The sequence below is a fragment of the Cylas formicarius genome, unplaced genomic scaffold (assembly GCF_029955315.1).
Source record: "Cylas formicarius isolate icCylForm1 unplaced genomic scaffold, icCylForm1.1 PGA_scaffold_10__41_contigs__length_53128322, whole genome shotgun sequence".
Lineage (NCBI taxonomy): Eukaryota > Metazoa > Arthropoda > Insecta > Coleoptera > Brentidae > Cylas > Cylas formicarius.
The window spans coordinates 11,398,203-11,421,382 of record NW_026844214.1 but is presented as its reverse complement, the minus strand read 5'-3'; the positions used below and the strand labels follow the sequence as shown (position 1 = coordinate 11,421,382).

Sequence of the window (23,180 nt, the reverse complement as noted above, 5' to 3'; positions counted from 1 at the left end):
TGATATGTTTAATGCAATTAATTGCGATCTATCAACCAAGTAACTGTACACGTAGCTAACAGTGTCAAGCAATAATAATTGATAATTTGAAATCAGCAATTAGTGAGACATAATAATTACGATACCACCCCAATTATGGATGATAATGCACTTAGGGGAGAATTTGATTGCATAATTTCGCAATATAGATTTTTGTGGTGTACCATATCATATAGTAGAGGATTTTATTAAATAAAATTATTAATATATAATACATAATTAATCTGACTATGAATTGATATGTAACACAGTAGCTTACCTTTTATTGGTCCCTATTACCGGGTAGCTGCGGTCAAACAGATAAGTTGATGTTAATAATTGCACTCTTTTGTCAACCAATCCAGGTTAGTCTTAGAATAAAAGTAATTTAATTATAAATAATATAGCATAAGGTTGCCTGAAAAAAATTTGATCCTAGATGCTAGTTGTCCGATATTTAAATTACAAAATTCGGAGCAAGCGAAATCCCAGACAAAGAAAGACTGTTCGTACTTACTTCCCGTCCTAGAAAAGGTTACAATGCTAGCATATTGACTATAGAGCAGTGTTTTGGAGTAGATAAGATTATTTTTTTATAAATTGTAATAAATTAGCTTTTGAAAAATTTGGCATAGATAAAAGTAATCAAGACAAACGCTTTAAAATAAATAAAAAAATAACATATTCTTTAAAAAATCTAATAATCCATATGTAGCAGAAAAATGAAAAGTTCATTATTAAACAATATCTATAATATAGTACAATAAGTGATCATACAAATAACAGTCATCTTTCAAATAACTTAAAGGCGTCTGGCCTCCCTCCAATCCTCTCCCTTTTAAATGTCCATCTAGAAATCAACCACAATTTCCAGGGTTCAATTTTGCAGTTGCATGTAACCACATTGAGTTGACATAAAAAGCACGTTTTTTGTTTTAGTGATATCCAGCAGGGCGGTATAATGTTTGAATCAAAACTTCTAACTTTTTTTAGAAAATCTTTTACCAAATATTTGATACCTGGCGTCATTAACTTTTTTACAATTTTTAATACCATACATGGCCACAGTGAATTATTCAATTTAATCCATTTTTTTCTTGAAGATAAAAGTCCGCTTCATCCGTTAATGATGCAATTTTTTTGGTATGTTTGGTTCTTAATTTTCCTTTGTCATACATACCTGCAGCGTAATGGGAACCAGTGTATGCATGAAAAGCAGGTCGACCTAGGCGTAGATCAAGTCCCAATTTTGATGCCAATTCGGTACAATTGGTGCAAAGTAGCAAGCCAAATTTCAAAGTTTGTAATTTTATACAGATTACCGAGTAAAATTATCAAAAGGTTTTGTCGCCTGATTTTATTAAAAATTTAGATCCTGATGCTGCTTTGTAACCGTTAAAAACCATTCTCGTATCCCCATCTTCATGAACACATTCGTAACCATTTTTTTTTATTACTCGTTTTTGTTGAGATTGATAAGAATAGCAATGTTCTTCCACTGTCACAAATATTTTTTTGTTATTTATTATTGTCCTCAAGTAGTCTTTCTCCCAATCGTTTGCTTAAAACTGTACCAAACCCTCTCTCTATTTCAGAGTTCGAGTTTACTATCATTAATTTTCGATTCAGTTCAAATATCTGAGACACCTCGCGGAAACAAAAATGGCGGAGAAAAAAATTTCTGCTGTAAATAAAAAAAAAATTACAATATATATACTTCAAGATTTTTAAAAAATTCATCAAAACCCTCCTTGTGTTTTTTTTTTAAAACAGTTACTTTTTTGTAACAAGCGGAATTTTGGGTGAACTTAACGTCAGCATATTTAAAACCTCTTAATCGTCTAAATGATAACTTTAAAGAACAATGTTTATAAGATTTTTCATTAAAATCAGTCCTTTTTTTACACAAAAAACATTTTTTTCTTCGTCATTTTCAATTTTGGAACAAACAAAATGTATATATTCAAAACACTACCCTGTAGTAAATTTATTTATCGTTGTTTTTACTAAGCGCGAGGAACATGTGCACTCTCTCACGGATGATGGCGTCTATACGCCACACAGCTATAGCATTGTATCCTTTTCTACGACGAGAAGTAAGTACGTGCTGTCCCTCTCCGTCTTGGACTTTCGCTCCGTCCGAATCCTTTGATTTAAATGTCTTGTAACTAGCATTTATATTACTACAATATTTATGATTAAATCACTTTTATTTTAAGACTAGACAAAGAGTGCAATTATTAACACCAAGTTACCTGTTTAACCGCAGCTACCAAGTAATAGGGATCAAAAAAAGGTAAACTACTGGGGTGTTGCTTATTGTGTATAGTATATACTTTACACTGCAGTTAGTTTCGTTTGGTGGACACCTGTGAAATTAGTTAATTAATCTTGAAAATTTCCGTGGAGATTGCAATATCAAGTCAGGTTATTTTATCTGATCAAATGTCATTTCATCAATATGGTGAAGGTCGATCTTAACTCAGATGTCAGACTAATAGGAGTAATAGCGCAATAAATGATTCTGGTTTAATACGGACCATAAATTGCAAGCGAGAGTTCCTACAAATAGAAAACAAAATTTTTATAATTATTTAACTTTTCACGCTGATACGATCAGTCAGCTTTATACAGGGTGTCCCAAATATGTGGCGTAATAAAGAAATTACTACAAATTAAAAGGATTGCCCAATATGTTTTTCTTTATGCTATTTCTAGATATAAAAAATCCCTCCAAAGCTCCCATTCATCAAACGTAAGTCTACACCTTTTCTCATAGTTTTCAAGATATTTATATAACGGTTTTCATATAGGAAAGATTGAATTGCCCAATATAACAAAATACACCTTAAATTGCAAATACTTTTTAGATGGTAATTAACCACCAGTCATTAAAGTGACATTTTGAAAAGGATTGCCCAATATTATTGTTTTGTTTGTTATTGTTTTCATTAGGAAAGTAGAAATTTCAACATAAATAGCAAATAGTCCCTGAAGTGTTTGACTTTGTTCCATGTATTATTTTTGTCAGTTTGTTTCGTAGTTTGGTAGTAAAGTGGTAAATCGTAATAATTACGAGTAACGTGGCTATCGAAGAAAAACTAGACATCAATCGGGTCTTATAATTAACCAGGAAATCTTTCTTTAAATTATTTTATTTAGTCAATGTTCTGATTATGCAATTCTCCATTTAAACAACCATATTTTTACTTGAAGACTAAACTTTTTTTTTTAATTTGACTTCGTTGTTGTGTTGTTCTCTTGCTATAACAGCGCAAGTAGCAAATTAGACATGAAGAACTCATATTTTCAGTTTTACATAAAAAAATAAAGTTTTTTTAGGGTCACACATATTTTGTTGCATACACTTAGCAAAATATCTTTAACTCAACATTAATTCAGCAAACTCAAATTTCGTAAAGCACAAAATCCTAGTTTTTAAAATCAAGAGAATTTAAACCATTACATTTTCCATAAATTCCCCTCTATCCTGACCTACTTTTTACATATTTCTTATCCAGTACAATTATACGGACTGCTAAGTTTAAAAGGTAATATTATTCAAATTACCTTTTCCGAAGAACTAGCTTCCTTTTGTCTTTCACACGAGCTGCTAAAGTTTTGTGCCTGAAAGTATATTAAACGAACTTTCTTTTTGTCTCAAGAGAAATGAGCAGGAAACTTTAAGCGGGGTCATTCTATTTTTCCCGCAGTATTTCACGTTGTTAAATTAGCGCCATAACAAAACCTATATAAAGATAACAAACATCGAAGAAGTTGTGATTAGGATTAGAATAATTAATAGTTTGTGGTCGTTATACCGGCTCTCGGATGCAGTTGGTGTTGAGGTTGCATTGCGAGCACAAAGAACAAATATTTTTTTAGCAATGCCTCTCAAGTCCAATTAATGCTTAGCTAACACGAGTTTCCAAAAATTGCTTAAAGTTAAACGTTTTTGTCTGACAACACCACAAAAAATTGTGAACAAGTAAATTGCAGGACATTCAAAAAGAGCAAAGAAAAATTGCGGAGTTTTTAAAAGTTCGGATCTACAAAAGTAGTATGGATTAAGACCAGATTTCTTTAAAGTTTGGCTTTTTTATGAAAGTTTGTAAATGAGACCTGCAGGAAATACTATGACACTCGCTAATAGAAAATTTTGCTTGAAATTAAAGCCGACGAGGTTGTGTGGCATAAAACGTATAATAGAAATCAGGAATGATGACAACTACGTCATAATGGTGACACCAGCAGATTCCATTCTACTATTGGCGTCATTGCTAACGTAATAGTCATCTTTACTGAATTCTATTATAAGTATGTATTTATTTATTGACAATTTAGGTTGCATACAGTACAAAGTAGCAAAAAACATCCCAGTTGTCTGTTAAAAAGATAGGTTCACGAGTAAATCTAAACTTTAACAATTGTCAGCACAACATTGATAGCATTATGCAGAGAAACACACAAAGAGTATCACAATTTTCTATTTGAATCGTATTATATCCTAGAAATGATATTTTAATAGGAGTAACAAAAGTATATAAGTATATAAGTAGAAATTAAGTTTTTTTTTTGTAATATTAGTAAATGATAGAGGTCAATAATAAATAGAGTCCTGTATCTTGCAGTCTGCCTTGATAATCTAAGGTTAATTTTTGATAAGAGCGTTCTTTTGTTATGGAGAGTTAAAACTTTTAATTTTGATCGAATATGCTTGTACTCATGACCTTCAATATTAGTGCTAGTTTGATTAAAGCAAGTGTAATGCAAACTTTACTGTAAACGAACGCATAATACAGTACAACAAGAGATTTGGAATTTTTAAAACCTATTGGGTTTCTTTTTATGAAGCTGGCTATTTTATTCGATATGCTTATTCTATCCATATGAGTCCACTTTTCGTTCAGCCTGACCCCCAGATCTCAAACCTCCTCCACTCGCTGTTGATGTTGTTAATATTGTATGCTGAGTTTTTTTCTTTTACGTTTTTGGTAAAAGAAAGGTTAAAGCATTTGGTAGAATTCAGGAGAAGGTTTAGATAGTTATCAGAGGTTTATTTCGAAGTCTTCGGCGAAGACTTCGAAATAATTTTACAATGTTTGGAACATTTTTGTATTGACTTAATATGTATTATAAAAAACAAAGGGCCAAGATGACTGCCCTGCGTTACACCGGATGCGGTGTCAAAAAACTTTAATTTGTATATGTCAACTGTACCTTTTCCTTTTCTATCACTAATACAAGAACTGTACAATAGAGCCATATCAGCCTCTATCCCGACCTCTTCAAATCTAATCGACAATATATGATTGTCTGTATGGTCGAATGCCTTACTAAAGTCGATGTAGACTATATGAACATTGCCTTTACTATCAATTGTCCTACCAACAAATTCAGAAAAAATTTAGTAAGTTTGATATGAGAGATCTCCTTGCGGTTGGAAAAATGTAAAAATACTATCATATATACTACACATAACTGTGTCGGTGTTTTCAGATCAAACTTTTTAACGTTTCAACAATTTTTTTGACTGAAACAGTTTCAGTTTAGCTCTGAAGAGGTGAACAGGATGGTTGGCGAAACATTTCTGTAGCGGCTTGCATCTGCTTATATATTGTTTAATTTCCCATATTGGTGGAAGTTAGCTGGAGACTTCTACGGATTTTCGGAATTGATTTCGTGCAACAATTTTGGTTTGGTGGAATAAGATTAGATGTGCGCATTCATGACTGTGTTGGGCAACTGCCGATGAGTTTATTTGTCGTCGTTTTAAAGCTATTTTATGTCCTTTAGCCTAGATGGTATTCTTCGTTGTGTTTCTCCAATGTATTCTTTGCTGCATATGCATGAAGTGCTATAAATTCCTGGTGTGTCAAACACAATTTTGTCTTTGATAGATTGAAGACGGTACAGAGTTTCTTGGGCAAGTGACGTTATATATTTCTTTAGAACTTTTGATATATGGTCAGTGATGTTTTGAATGTAAGGAGCAACAACAGTGGCAAGTGAGTGGTTGCTTTTGAACTCATTTTTTTTTGGAAAGTTGTGTATTTTGTTGTCGAACGCTTGATATCTTTAATATGGAAATTATAAGAAAGAAGAGCAGATGCTAGGTGTTTTAATTCTGGGTCGGTCCACTGATTCGGGTTGAGACAGTTTTACCGTTCTGTAAACAAACGTGTTGATAACCGATCATTTTTACACTGGATGATGATGCGTGTGGACATTTTCTATTAACTCAGTGACCCAACGCTAGATCTGATTTTATAATAATAAGAATACTTAAGAGTGGGAGGTTATTATTTTCTAATCCAATCGTAAAATTTATGTTAGGGTGTGTAGAGTTTAAATGGTCCAGAAAATTTCGCAGGGATTCTTGACATGAGGCCAAATAACAAAAGTATCATTCTCAAAGCGTTTTCATAATTTTGGTGTTAGATGGAAGGCTTTTTCTAAAAAACTTCCATAATTATATGCGTCAAGAATAGTATTGAGGTGTGTTAAAATCAGTGAAAAAAATCTGTCTCCCTTGAAGACTCTAAAATTCCTCGTTTCTACGGACTTCCTAAAATTCACACACCAGGAGTACCCCTTCGACCTATTGTTACCACCACAGATTTTCCAACATATTTTTTGGCAAAATATCTTACTGATTAAACTGAGATTTTCATACTTAATTCCTGTCCCTTCCTGGACCAACTTAACCAGACGACATTCTGGTTAGTTAGTGACGCAGAGTTCCCCTTTACTAAAGTTCCTATTCCTGAAACTCTCAAACATTATTTCAGACATATTGAAATTCGGGAATCAAAATTTGCAATGCAACATATTTTTCTTGTAACGGTCAAATGTATGAAGAAATATATTTGCGGATCCTTTGAGAAGAAAATCCTGGACACCTTTCATCTAAAACCAAAATTATGGAAAAGCTGCGAGGATGATATTTTTGTTATTTGGCATCATGATTAAGTATCTCTCGGTCATTTTCTTAGCTATTTAAACTGTATACATTATAACACGCGGTTTTGCCATTGAATTAGAAACTAATAATATAATATAATAATATACAAAGTACCTACACACCCAGAACGATACCCTGGTGTCTAGGTCGCCAACCTGTCGAGCGTGAGCTACCGGTAGCTCGCGGAGGCAATTCTGGTAGCTATCTCTTTCTTTAAAAATACTAACTGCAAAAATCAGAGAAGCTTCAAAATTCCACAAAAAAAGATCTAATTGTCATAGATAGGTCATAAGGGAAGCTCATTTTTTATTCCAAAATTAACAAAGTAGCTCAACATATTGAGGTTGGCGACCACTCCCTTATGTCATATCACCATCCGGCCCCAAAATCGTCGGTTATCAAATCTTTTGCAGAGCCTATTTCAGCCCGAGGCACTGACCTCAGAATTAAAACACTTTCTCTTTAATAGTTTATACATTAGAAATATTAAGCATTCCTTCACACCATAATTTCAGCAAGAAAATGAGTTCGAAAGCAACTGTAGTTTTTCTTTACATTCAAAACATAAAATATACTGTTAAAACTAGATTTACCGCTTGTCCAAAAATCTCTGAATATCTTGGATCCATCGATTCATCAGAGACAAAATTCTGTTTGAGGCACCAGGAGTTTACAGCCTTCCATACATATAGGAGGAAGATATAAACTAGGCTCAAAGAACTTGATGAAAACATGAAAGCGGACGTTAAATCTTTTTTGACCAAATCAAAATATAATCAATTTTTCTACGAGAAACAAATCCAAGAATCTACGAAAATCTCCATACAATCTCAACAACGACTCAGGTCTCTACCTTTCACCAATATAGGAACCAGTCCCTTAGCTCCGCTCCCTCAAGTATATATACAAGTACAGAGTAATGTGCGAATCAGTTTCATTTAAGCTCTGAAGAAGCCATAAAGATGATTGGCGAAACGTCAGCAAGTTCAATTCAACAATAACCGACGCAGGATAAATTCAGAAGATTTCTTTTCAAATATTGACATTTTTTTGGTGTTCAATCAATTTTTTCAATTTTTTATAATTATTACTCTTTTAAATCTAAATCTCATTGAAATGAATCTACAGGGTGCGGCAAAATGATAGGTACTATTTGGGATGTTAATAAAAACCAAACTACATAAAGCAAACATTTTTAAAAAATTATTTTTGAAATGTACATTTTATGCCATTTAGGAACGCTATTTTTTAAAAATGATGTTTTTTAAATGACGGCCATTATTGTCGATGCACTCTTGTAGATTCTCTCGGAAGCGCATCATTACCCGATGGATCATTTCTTGGGGAATTGAGGCAATTTCTTGTCTTATGGCTGCCTTTAATTCTTCCAAAGTCCGTGGACGATGTATGAAAACTCTCGCTTTCAGATAACCCCAAAGAAAAAAGTCGCAAGGCGACAAATCAGGCGAACGTGGCGGCCAGCCAAGATCATTCCGTAAAGACACCACTTCGTTTAGACATATTTCTTGAAGAAGATTTAGTGAACCACGCGTTGTGTGCGATGTAGCACCATCCTGCTGGAACCAAAGATGTTCCCTTTGATCGTTGTTCAACTCGTTCACTTTTGGACGCAGGAAATTGTTAAGCATATCAAAATATCGATCTCCGTTGACTGTTACCGTTATTCCATCTTCTTCGAAAAAGTAAGGGCCCCACACGCCGAACTTCGAGATTGCACATCAGACGGTGACTTTTGGACTGTGAAGAGGTAGCACATGAAATTCCTGTGGACTATTTGCTGACCTGATTGATTACGAAAGGCGCGCTGCGTCGCTATTACAGATTCCCCATTTCTAATAAACTCCTCGACAACGAAAGCACGATGCACTCCGCTCCAAGCCATGTCGATAACTGAAAATTGCATACTTTTGTCTGCCTAACGCGAGTGCGTACTCAGTGTTGCCCGTTTCACAAACCGAACAACCACTATTTGAAATCCTGCCTACCTTTTTGCTGCACACTGTATGTTATAATTGATAGATTCCCCGAAATCACTATTAAACACAAATCAAATATTGATAACAAGGTTGAAATCTATTTACAAATGAAATTAGTTAGTTTTTGATAGGGATAGAAAAAATAATTGCGCTCCGAATACATTGTGGCTTATATTTTAATTTTTCAAATAACCAAATTCATTGGAAATATGAATTACACTGCTTTATTATCACCGTTCACCATGTTGGAAAGGTGAAAATATAATATAATTCTGATTCTGTTATATACGCAAACACACAACATTTGTGAGCGAGACAATCTTTTATCGCCTTCCCTGCATTGGAACATAACTTCCTTTATTCACTAAATGAAAAAAGAGAAAGATATGTTTTAAACTCGTCTAAAACTAACGGTGTAGTCGGAAGGTATATCCGATCTTAAAATTCCTAGAAAAAGCCGTAAACACATTTTCTCGGAAACTTATAAAATGTAACAAAGCACCAAATGCACATCACGTTTTTCTGGAGATGCCGGAACCCGTGTAGATGACAGATGTTGTCCAGCGATTTTCTCCCTTGTCCTTTCCAGAGCGTATTCGCTTTCATATTCCGAATAAAGTTGTCTTTTTTGTTCTAACTTTCAATTTATCGCACAGGTAACGCCGTATTTTCAGAAAATATGCAACACCTTTTTAAATTGTATGCAGAATATAAAATCCTCTTAGTATTTAGTTTAAGATGAAGGTTGTGAAGTCTTTACAAGACTCTTTTACAGCCGCAAAATCGTTTCCTTATATAGAAATATCCAAAAATTTCTTACAATATTAAATTACTAAATTAGAGCATCTGGGGATTTTTTTTCTTTTAGTTCGGAAAAAATAAAGCAATAAGCATATTTAGTAATTTATTACTAAATATTAATACATCAAACTAACCAAACATTTTTTTTATTCTTATTTCTAAAAAAAAAATCCTCTGAAAACTTTTACTATAAATAACGAAAAATATAAATAAAATCAAATAAAAAAAAAAAATGAAACAATCTGTAGGCTATTTCAGAACAATGGAAAATTTCGGAAACAGAACTTTATCGTTGCCGGCATATTGGGTAAAGTTTCTTGAGTTCTATATCCAAACATTACATCTGCCGGGATTTAATCTATATTGTTTAAGCGTAGTTTTTAAGATATTTTGATTTTATTGTGTCAAAGTTATAAAATTAAGTTCGTATCATCAAAATATCTTTCGATAAAGTTCATTTAAAAATACTTAAATTCTGTTGATTTTTTGTTCGCTACGAAATTAATTCCGACAAAATATCTGATTTTGTTGTGTCCATTTTCTGATGTTAAAATTTTAATTAGCTATGTATAACCAGATGAACAATATTACACAACAAGGACTATACATTAGGACTATTAAGAAAAGATTAATAAGAAAATCGATTTTATTCCTGAGTGTTTTAACATTAATTTGTTTCAAATAAGACAATATAGTTTCTTACATTTTAATATTTAAAAATATAATAACTTACGTAATTCTAATTAATATAACTAAACTAACCTGTCATAGCCTATGACCCAAAAGGAAGCTTGTTAAAGACCACATTGCATGAAAATAAAATGAAATTTCAATCTTTTAACTAAATTGAAAAATTTTGATTGCATAATAAACACAAAGAAATATAAACTTTTTATTTTGAAATTAACTTCAATCTTTTTTTTATAATATTCCTTCTCTATTATGCTATAGTGTTTTGATAGAAGCACGACTGTGCAAATTAACCAATTTTTCCGATAAAGATAAGAGGGTCCTTAAATTTATGCTAACACCTAAATTTATTTCCCGTTAAATGTGCTTTAGCGACTTATCACTAGTTTGTACATTATTTCTTATGAATACATATCGATAGATGGCAAAAAACGCCGACCGCTATATATTAAATATTTACAAATGTAAACGAAATAAATATAGGGCTTAAGAGATCCTAAATACCGCAAATTAAGAAAAGCTATTCCCCAAACGCTGCAACTTGTCAATATTGCTGCATTGAAATTGTTCAAGACTTGTGTTCGCGTTTTAAATTAAATTACTAATTATTAAAAAATGCATCTCAAAATTTTAAACTAGGTCAAAAGTATACGTAGAATTTTCAATAAATCCGCTTTTCCAGTTTCTCGGGAATTGTGGTCATGTTTAGCAGAAAGTACTTAAATTATACTCAATGTATTGCCATTTCTGTTATAGTTAATATTTGTAAAAGTTTAATTGCTGCAATTTAAACCGTATTTTTGGAAATATTATTAATCGTATCAATCAATAGTGCTTTTTTTTTAACAATTTGACATGATTTTTGGGCCATTTATGAATCTAACATATTTATCATAATTTTGACTCTCTCTCCTACCTGCAATTGCTCTCAAAATGTATTAGCTCATACCAAATAAAAACCAGTACCAAAAACCATGTAAATATTCGATTCCCGACTGGCATAAATGGAATTTAATTGCTCCAAGAGCGTGAAGTTGCCAAATCGATTTCCTTATATGCTTGATTGCACTTGGGAGGGTTTAGTTAGAGGAATAGAGGAATACTCGTTTTAATTTATATTATAATATTTCGACGGAGATGTACCTTAAATGCTGTTAGGGGGGTGAGTTTACAAGTCGGCCATGTCGTTCAATGTGTGAACTGTATTAAATGTATTTCACCGCATAGCAGAGACTTTAAACCTAAGTTTGTGCTATATACAGGTATTCAAAAATGTACTTCAACGAGAGTCTGTGATATTTCAAAGCGCAATTCCAGTGCTATACGTAAGTCATTTAACAAAGCAACTATCAATTAGATATCCATAATTCTGCTTTATTTTTTCTTGTAGGCCAATATGTAACATTATTCTATACGTTAGTAATTAAAAGATATAAGTTTTAAATAAAAAAAAACAAGACTTGCGGAATATTGTTGATCAAGGCATGTCAACACCAGTTTGTTTTCTAGGATGAGACTTGGATTTGTTAAAAATACGAACGTTGATGACAAAAGCTGATTATTAACATGTTCACATGTATTAGAGGTACAAATGCTTTTTTAGGTACTTAGTATACTTTATGCTGGCAATTAAAATTAATTTTGGAATAATTGGTATAGTGGTATAACAGGGAACATGTAGTGGATTAGATTCTTCCAATTATTATTAATATTGGCGACGAATGTAATGACTCTAGTAATTTCAGTGATTCAGTGAGTAAATAAACATATTCTAGATGTATTTAAATGCACATAAGACCTAATTAATAATTTTTAGAGGCGCTGATATGTTTTATTATGGCTGATAAAGGAGCAAATAAAATCGAGTTGTCAATAATTGTCTATAAAATCAAGTTTAGAAATATTGTAATGTAAGTAACAAATCTTTGCATCTTTACAATATAAAATATTCTGATTAAAGGAAAAGCTTTATTTGGTATGAGTTATAGGTATTTCGTAGTCAAAAAGCAATGTCGAGCATATAATCATTTGCCTGGGCATTTAACGCAAAAAAAAAGGTTTAAACAAAATAATTGCTTAGGCACAAAATTGTGTGGCTGCCACGTATACATATAGAGAACGTTTTTTATTTATAAGCTCTAATATATTATTCCAAACATTTTTTTAACAGCTTTTTTTTTTATTTCACAGCACGACATGACACTGATCACGTGACTGGTGTACTTTAAAGTCATGGGTCATAGAAGAGTGATCGAGATAAAAAAAAATTGTCATGGAATTAAAAAATTTTCCTAATATTATGAGGGACACTCAGTGCCTCACTTTTTCGTATGTTTCTTTTTTTTTGTAATTTGACCTTGAAAAAGTATTCGTATTTAATATTTTTTATTCCATTATTTTTAAAGCTTAATCTTATCGGGATGTAGCCAAAAAAAAATCATACATGCTAGAAAACTAAATGTTTAGAAGACATAAAATTCGCAAGTCAAGGCTAAGGGAACTAGCTGAAAATATTTCATGTAGAAACTGCAAAATCTCGAAAATTGGGAAAATTGTCTTCAACGGGCAGAAGTAGTAGAAGGACAGTAGCACTTTCTACACATTTCATCATTGATAATATTGACTATCAGCTATAAAACGAACTACCATGTATATATTTTTTGGCTAATAGCCCTTTAGGTCGATATATGGCAGGGGAATAAAAGCTCTTTTCTTCAAATCCCGTTATCGGCGAATACCAATAAAAATACAGTTCGGGGATAGCTTCACTTACGAAACGAATTCTACCTTAAATCCGACCAACTTGTCATCGGTCAATAATCCGAGCTTTGCTGCGAAAAACTTACTGGGGCCAGAATTAAGTCGGGACCTGAAAAACAAAAGCACAGATAATCCACTTTTTCCGTACAACTTCTGCTCTCTCCAATTTCAACAATATATAGGAATAAAAACTTGCACTGGGTGGGGTCTAAGAATTACAAATATGTTCAGTGTACATTAAGAACAATTAACACATTTTCAACTCTTGCGTAATTACATTATTTACTAAAGATCACTTTCAAAGCGTAGCGAGTGCTTGTCAACATGTTGCATACTATACTTTTTTACAACCATTAGTTTTTTTGTACATTTTTGCAAAATACCACTAATATTTTGACTTGGATCAGATTAACTCATATAACATTTTCCCCAGATCTTCTGTGCATTTTATGGATTCTGGTTTTTCAAAGCACTGTTCCAATGGACTGCTATTTCTGGAAATGTGTGAACGTAGGTGCACCTCTGAGTATGTTTTACTTTTACGGATGCTTCTAAGGGGATAGATAATAGTGTAAGAATATGAGTTGGGGTTGAATAGCTATTTTAACATTTACATAGCTGAAACGCATGCATTACAATAAGTAATATCTACTCATAAAGTACGGAGATGCATAATGTAATGCAAAAACGAGTAGGATGCTTTTAGAAGTTAAAAATAGATGAAAAGTCTTGTCTCATAAGGGTTCCTAGCCATTATGGTATTAGAAATAATTGTAATTAACAATTTAAATTTTAAATAAAATTTTAATTTAAAATGGATTGTAGAGCAGCTTTAATGAGGATCCTCCGGTTAAACCCTGACTTCGTGGTTTGAATCTCACCAGAACAGTAATAACTACTGTATATAGATTAAGGAGGAACCACTGCTGTTACCGGATCCATCTGTACCATCTGTACGAATAATGTCAGAGCACCTAACGTGTGCGAATGCGGAAAATTAGGAGATCTCGAATCACATGTTATTTGGTTGTGTGAGATATTGGGAATACTCTCAATCAATATATGCAGCTCTCAGTGCACGTGCTTTGAACTTGTAGTGTAACTTCGTGATATAAATCACATTAGATTATATGCCTTGCTGTTATTTGCTTTATTGTTCTTTTAATTATTTTATTTTTATTATTTATCATTGTTATTATTATTGTTATTATTATTATTATTATTATTATTATTATTATTATTATTATTATTATTATTGTTCCTTGGACTTGAGAAAGATCCCACGGATGTTGGCGATGGGCGAGTATGGTAATAGATGTACCCAATAAAAGCATTGAATAACTGTCAAGATATCATTAGTTTTACTTCTTATAAAGCTATCTAGATAGAAGCTTTGCATTTCAGGACGTGGCTATGTGGTTTCAGTTGAATTAAAATTCTTGCAAAGGTCAAATTTCATAACATGGCGACAAAAAAACTGCCAATTACTTCGATTAGTTTAATCAAAAGGCTCTCATTCACGAAGACGAGCCAACGTACCTTTGAGCTTTCTAATTGTTTTGTAAACAGGTGCTTTCTCCATGGCAAGGCGTTTCACTTTAACGCCTCAATGTAACAAGAACTGCTTTCAGACGATTCCTTGTCATTAAGAATAGTCGTTACGTTTTCGGAACACGTAGCTGGGCTAATATTTAAATAATTACTGAGGTAAACTGTTTCCGGCGTGATATGCCTCCGAAAGAAGGCTCACGTGCTCGCGTTTGTTTTATCAGTTTCTTTAATATTCGGAAATTAAATCAGAATAATTGGCAAATTCAATTCAATCATAAGGAATGAGAGTTGCAACGTTTCCGTGATTCGCGCTGTTAAGTTCTCACGCATCATCAGCATATAAAATAATATAAATACGAGGGGGTACCCAAAAAAAAAAACGGAATCATTTTTTATAAACTATATATTGTTTTGAAATTCACAGAACGACCTTATCCCCTTCCAAAATACTCTCCATTACAACTAATACATTTGTACCAGAGGTGCTTCCACGGTTCGAAATATTTTTTATATTCATCCTTGGCTATGGCCGACAGCTCATCCCTCGTTTTTTTCTTGACGTCTTCAATGTTGTCAAATCGCTGTCCTTTCATGTCCCTTTTCATACGTGGAAATAAGAACAAGTCACACGGAGCGAGATCAGTCGAGTAAGGTGCATGGGGCAGAGGAACCATGCCATTTTTAGCCAAAACCTGCTTAACAGAAATGGCTGTGTGTGCAGGTGCATTATCATGGTGAAAGAACCAGTCCCCTGTCCGCCACAAATCGGGTCTTTTTTGTCGAATACTGTTGCGCAATCTTCTTAAAACTTTGCTTTGAACTCACAATAAGTTGTACTATCCACAACCTAGCGGCAGAAAGGTGTACTATACAAGCTCTGCGCGCGGCAATTCAATTCCGGTTTTTCAAGGGTACCCCCTCGTATATGCTAATGTTAATAAATTCCATTTGGTAGTCAGATGGATCTTACATCGCTCGTCAATAAAATTGTTTTTAAAAACGATACCTAGTAAAGGCAAATAGTATATTATACAATAACTTTGATAAAGACTAGTGTGCGGGTGCTTATTAAACTAGTTAATTCATATTTTAATGAGGTTTGTTCCAATGAAAACTTACAAGAACTTCTCTAAAATTGGTCAAATGACTGAAAAGTTCAAGGGATTCTTTAGATAATCAAATTTTGTAAAGAATTATTAAAATTTGATCTTGCCTTTATAAGGAAAAAAAGCTTTGAAAATAAATATAAAAACCATGTACAAGTTTATACGTTAAGAAATAATCACCACAAAAAAAAAGTCGATTGGGGCCACACCCACCTTAATTACTTCTATAATTTCTAATTTTTAGCGGAATTTTCACCTTACAAAGGGTTCTGTGTCTTTTCCATCCACCGACATTCGTAAACAATTGCGGCCAGTAGTCAAAACATGTAGCAAATTCGTCTTAATAAAATTTGCCACATGACATTGTTTATAATGGTTTTATACTCTTGGACAATAAAGATTATAAATAATTATATTTACAAACCAAAGCGTAAGACAATTCAGAAGCATGGAAGTTTGTCGACCACTACATCTTTAACGCACGTGATAATGTCAATTGGATTTCATGAGAAAGCTCTTCTATACTTTTTTATAAATGCCAAACCAATGCAAATAATTTAAAATTTATAATAAAAAATGCTTTAATTTCATTTTTATTACGCAGCCTACTCAGAAGTATATGATATAGTTAAGTTACGTTAGCACAGGAAATTTCATTCAAATTTCACCCACTCATCCGAAATAACTGCCCGCGTATATCAAAAAACCCGTTAGAGGTAAGACGTGTCAAACAACAAAATAAAATTTAAACATGGAAAGAAACCATGAAACACTCTCCATGCATCAACGTAGGGTGAAAACTACATCATATCTTTATTGTATCCTTAAAATACACGACAAGAAGAAGAATGGGCTGACAAAGAAAGGCACTGTAAATTTATTTTGGCTCCCCGAGGACCCTGCTACATTTCGAGTTTAAGATACGAGTGGGAACAACGAAAATTGCTTAAGAACGGTTATGGGAATTGTTACGAAATGAGGACAAGTACAAACTACTTAAGTGGTTAGTTGGCAGAGAAATCAATAGCTTGTGTACAAGTATTTACAGGCTTAAAAACGACGAAGCGCTTGGATACGGTAAAAAGTCTAAAATTGACATTTTGGGCTTTAAGGCCTCGAATTTTAAACACATTGGTCGGCGACCAAAAATTCGATAAGCCATCATTCCCCTGCTTTTCGAAGATCCAAAACCCACCAATTAGAATCCGGTGTGGGAAAAATAGGAATATGAAGTTTGAAATGAATATGAATCTGAGTTTAAAAATACATGGTACCAGAGTTTGATCAAATTAACATTAGCTTGGTTAGATGTAATCAATTTCGTGTGGATTACTACTGCGATATTCGTTTTTATATCCATTTGTTTTATCTAAGGTTTAGATGCAAGCATTATTTGCATGGATCTGCTGGATAATAGTTATTATTATATAGGGTTTCTAATAAGTATATCACACCACCTAACTGGCAGGAGGATGAAGCAAAAGTAAACTACAAACAACAACACGAAGAAACTTTTGAAAGGAAATAATAGAGAACTACGAAAAACTCGGAACTGAACGAAAATTGATTGCATCCGCAAACAAATTTATAAATGAGTGGTTAAACAAAAATCAGGTAGACCTGCTAGACATCGATTCACTGGAGTATGCCAGAGCAGTAATAATAACAGAAAATGCAGGCAGGGAGAAAGCCTAATAGTCGCGGCACAAGATCAAGCCATTAATACTCGATATTACTCAAAAAATATCATAAAGAACGCTATAGACGCAAAGTGTGGGTTATGCATTAACTACGATGAAACAGTGAATCATATCCTCTCTGGCTGTCCTATACTAGCAAAAAATGAGTATATAGAGACAAGATAATGTGGCCAAACTGTTGCACTTCAAAATATACCAAAATTTTGATATTAACACCGCCCGAAATTGGTATGATCACAGAGCTGAGCAGGTCACAAGCAAAGAAGATGTTACAATACTGTGGAATCAACAAATTCAAAGAGATAGGCAAATAACAGCAAAAAAACCGGATATTATTATTAAAGATAGACGTAGCAACTTATGTACGATAGTTGACGTTGCAATTCCAGCCGATAACAATGTGGTGGCGAAGGAAGCTACAAAATCACTTAAATACAGAGACCTAGCCATCGAAATATGTAGAATATGGAATATTAAGGCCCAAATTGTCCCCATAGTAATTGGCGCAACTGGAACACTCACAAAAAATTTTGAAAGATACCTTCACACAATCGACGGAAAACATAACATCATACGGCTTCAGTCCACGGGAATAACGTGCCCACATTTTAAGAAGAGTTCTAGGGTAATCCAAGGAACACGGTGTGTTCCTGGCGAAACTAGTGAACCCCCCGGTGTAAAGAAAATAAAATTATCCTACATATTTACAATATAATCAGTGTATTATGGATTTCTTCAGGTAGTCAAAATTAGGTACACATTATATATCATATTAAAAGTTTATAAACGTCAATTTAGCTACGGGTTTGATTTGTTTTGGCAAGAGCAACAACAGAATTAACAAAAGTAAAAATGCCAGTGGTGATAAAAGTACCGAAAATGACTAAAGTGACTAGGGACCGAAGTTAATGGTCACGTCTTAAAGTGGCACTTTCCGTACACTTGATCCGTTCATAATCGGATATTTGACATTAGAGAACAGGAAAAATTATTAGTTAAGGCTAACGACCTACTCAAAACAACAGCCAATTTAATAGCCAATTCAGCAAAACCTAATTTCATTTTGCAATTGAGCGTACTTGACACCAAATGCTCACGAGTCATGCTAATTTATTTAATGAAATCTAGACTTATCAAAAAATTACAACAATGAATTTTTCTTGAAATTTGATAGTTTCTTAATAATATTCATTATTAAAATTCCTCTTTAGGATAGGGTTGCCAGAAATTACTACGACAATAATGCTAATTTCAAAAGATACAGAGACTAGCAAAAAAAAATTTGTTCAAAAATTGTAAGACCTTAAAAAATCTAGACTTCTGTAATAAATTGTATACTGTATAATATATGGTCTGTATATTTTACTTATTCTGATCGTTTAGTTAATTAAGCCTTTTTTTGATCATATTTTATTTTTATTTACTTGTTCTTAATTAGATCAAAACAAATAATCACAAACGGGATGTTTCATTTAAATAAAATACACTTTAATTCTTCACAGACTCTTTGGCAAATATGTCTATTCCACTTCATTAGAGATTTTTATGGTTATTTTCGATTTTAAAATTTTCTCAAGTTTTATATTTTTCCTTTGACCTTCTCCTGTATTACGTAGAACTGATGTAAACCGTACAGAATTTACTGGAAATTGGGACGGGCTTCAATTTCTTGGAAATATTTTAAGAAGAACCGCTTTTAACCAGTTGATAAAATACTGCCTGATATTGTAGAAACTGTACTTCCAAGCTTCACTTAACTCGTGTTTTAAACAGTCACTTACGCCCTAAATTCATTTCCACCAAATTGAGAGTTACGGTATTTTCTTAAGCCCATCGTGAAGTTGTCTTCATATGTTGCTAACTTTTGCTTGCCGTGAATAGGAACGCGCTAAAGACGGGAAGTTGTTAAAGTCGAATGTTGGAATTAAATTCAGGGAAAGAGCGATTACCTAGAGCCGACATAGGGGGAAGGAATTTAAGTGTATGTAAGCATGTTATCTTGGGCTCTTAGCTGAGTTATGAGGATTTTAGGAAGGTACCGTCAACGTAGAAAATACGGAAAAGCTTAAAATGTTTATTATATTATTTTACCCCACCGAATCACCAAAGAGAGTATAAAAAACAGCAACAAGGATACGTCGTTTTGTAGTACAGAGTAGAGCAATGGTTTCTTGTCAACTCGGAGCATGAAAGTCCAAGGGGGACCGACCATCTCTATGTTTTTCTTTTTCGCGGATAAATGGCCATAATTGAATTAAGATAAAAATAAGCTGAGTTTAATAGGTGCCATTTGGTGTCATTAATGATCCCAAATAAAAAATAGAACAATTTGTGGTTCAAAGATTAGCGAAATAATAGTATTACATAAAGGTGCTCATAAGTTACAATTTCTAAATTTTAAAACATTAGTACGCCGACAAATGGTTGCAAAGATAATTAAAGTCAACTTTAAGTCTATGAATTGCAATGTAAATTCTATTCCTTCCTACCCTTTCTCTAAAATACCCAGTTATACACAGATCCAGCATGTGGAAAGTGTCATTTCATGACATTTTCGAGCCCGCCCACCACTTTGAGAGCAATCGGGTGTTTTCGGACATATTATCCAGGGCTTGGATTTAGACGTTTGTCAATTCTGGCGGTCATATCAGTGAATGTATTCGTGTTGTTGCAAATATACCCAAAAACTAATATTTGTAGAAAAAAAATAGTACGCAATATGTTGGTAAAACATTGTAAGTCACTCGTTCATTAAGCACTTGTTGCATAACATACTATTATGAATTTGCGAACTCCTTTCAGGAGCGAGTTAGACTTGCAGATTAATTTTATACTTAAAAAAAAGTTTAATACAAAGCTTTCAGAAATTAAATATAACATCCTGTATGTTATTTGGCAAAACCGAGATTTCTCTTTTATGGAGATAATTTTCAGTTACATCGGGATATGCAGGATCACTTACAGCTAGTTTATTTATATTGCAGCAGTCTGTATAATATTCACGGTTACGATTTTTCACAAAAAGAACTACTGTTGTGCAATATTTAATACATTAAAGTGAGGAAAATAGTTTCACCGACTTTAATTAAGTTTTTAGCACTATAATATAGCGATTAACTAATGTAACGAAGTTTAGCGATATAATAATAATGGCAAAGAAATAGATATGTAGTTAAGTAAATAATAAAAATTTAAATATAACTTGATTATTAGAAGATAAGAAGACCACAAGATCAGCATAAGTGCTTTTATGCAACTCAGATTTGATAATTTTGAGGAATAATAAAAAACATAAGAAGTCCCAATTTTTGAGGCTATAAAGTGCAAAACCTGATTATAGCATTTTTGAAGTTTCCAAAAATTAGTGAAGGGATGTGCAACTGCTATCTTTTTCTCTATAAATAGTATACGAGTGTGATTAGCAGCTAAAAGCTGGCAGCCAAAATTACGGAAAGAGCCGAATAACCAGCGGCGGCGGATATTTATAAACCAGTTTAAAAAGCAACTGATTTAAATTAAATAGATCTTTGGCTTTCGTTTCTTGATGAAAATGTGTCCACAAAGGTTAGCTTTCGTTTTCCAGTAAAAATATGGTGCTCCACTCCAGTACGGGAGTTACTATAGGGTGAAACAAAAAAGTTTTATATACATATATTTTTTTACTTTTAGCGAAATTTACACTTTTTCATTTCTTGATGAAATTGTGTCCATGGAGGTTGACTTTTGCTTCCAGTAGAAATATTCTCTTGCACTCTCGTACGGGAGTTGCGAGAGGGTGAAACTAAAAAGTTTTAATTTTTTTTTCTATTTTAATTGAAATTTACTCACTTTCATTTGATGATGAAAATGTGTCGACAAAGGTTAGCTTTCGTTTTCCAGTAAAAATATTTTGTTGCACTCCCGTACGGGAGTTATTATAGGATGAAACAAAAAAGTTTTATATATTTTTTTTCTACTTTAATCGAAATTTGCACTTGTTAATTTCTTGATGAAAATGTGTCCACAAGGGTTAGCTTTCGTGTTCTAGTAAAAATATTCTCTTGCACTCCAGTACCGGAGTGACTATAGGGTGAAACACAAAAGTTTGAAATATTTTTTTTCTGCTTTAATCGAAATTTACACTTTTGGATGTTAAATTTTGCCTCCATTGAAAATATTCTCTTGCACTTTAGTACGGGAGTTGCTACGGGGTGAACAAAAAGATTTTAAATAATTTTTTTCTACTTTAATGGAAATTTATACTTTTTCATTTTTTGATGAAAATGTGTCCACAAAGATTAGCTTTCGTGTTCCAGTAAAAATATTCTCTTGCACTCTCGTACAGGAGTTACTATAGGGTGAAAAAAAAAATTAAATATATTTTTTTTACTTTAATCGAAATTTACACTTTTATATTTCTTGATGAAATTGTGTCCATGGAGGTTAACTTTTGCTTCCAGTTAAATTATTCTCTTGCACTCCCGTAAAGGAGTTGCTATAGGGTGAAACAAAAAAGTTTTAAATAATTATCTCTACTTTAATCGAAATTTACACACTTTCATTTCTTGATGTCCACAAAAGGTAGCTTACGTTTCCGTTAAGAATGCTCTCCTGCACTCCCGTACAGGAGTTACTATAGGGTGAAACTTTAATCGAAATTTAAACTTTTTACATTACATTTGACCCTATATAAACTACCGTACGGGGCTGCAACCGAACATTTTCTCTGGAAACAAAAGCGAAAGACCCATTTAATTTGAATCAGTTGCTTCCTAAACTGCTTTAAAAATCTGCGCTGCCACTGGTTGTTCGGCTTTTTCCGTAATTTTGGCTGGTATCTTTTAGCTCCTAACTTCACACCGGTAATTTGTAATGGGGTTTCCTACCAGAACACATCGACATCCTGTATTTCTTGCATGGTCTAAAAATCCATTCTTTCCAATCATCAGATTCGCTCAATAAGGGCAACGAGTTAAATAAAACACTTCGAAAATCCCTGTATACCAACATCTATTTCTAAAGCCACTCCGTTTAATGAAACTTCGATAGGATCTATTAAATTTATTAAACTTCAATGGGTTGCGATAGAACGGCGAGCGGTGAAATTGCCGCGAAAATTATAACGACAAGTTAAAACACGCTACGGGATCTGGAAAATTAGAAGGATACAGAACCGCAAAAGTCAACTGGAATCTTCCGATAACGGCTGAAAGATTTACCCTCCGCGATCCATTTTCGGGTAAACGTGCCCTTTCATTTGCTCCGCAGCGTTTAAAGACCATTTGATTTACCGATCCAATACGTAAATGTGAAACACATTCGTTCTTTGAAAAATTGCCGGACTTTGGGAATTAATAAACCCTTTTTATTAAAGCGCTCCCAATTCCAGCAGCGGACCGCGTTTGAAAGGATTTATTTTTTCGGACCGGCATATATTTACTTTAATCTTTCTGATAAAAATGCCGCCCCGTTTTTGTAACCGAAATCTAATATCGGTGCGGAATTAATCGCGAATTCGAAATCGTTCCGATGCTTTCAACTGGTTTATTAAATGCTTTCGATCGCCTCACGTGTAATTGGACTTTCAATCGGCATCGAAATCGTTATGCAGCTG

General features: G+C 33.2%; 1 protein-coding gene across 2 annotated transcripts in view; it reads right to left on the bottom strand.

Annotated features, from left to right (window-relative positions):
- Positions 1-9,920: 9,920 nt before the first annotated feature.
- The window catches only part of LOC132701002 (hemicentin-1), a 178,944-nt gene continuing 165,684 nt past the window's right edge, over positions 9,921-23,180 (bottom strand). For both annotated transcript variants that reach the window (XM_060668613.1, XM_060668622.1), the window contains one exon: positions 9,921-13,339. In XM_060668613.1, coding sequence (XP_060524596.1) covers positions 13,284-13,339 — 56 coding nt within the window. In that variant the 3' untranslated portion in view covers positions 9,921-13,283. The remainder of the gene's footprint in view (positions 13,340-23,180) is intronic.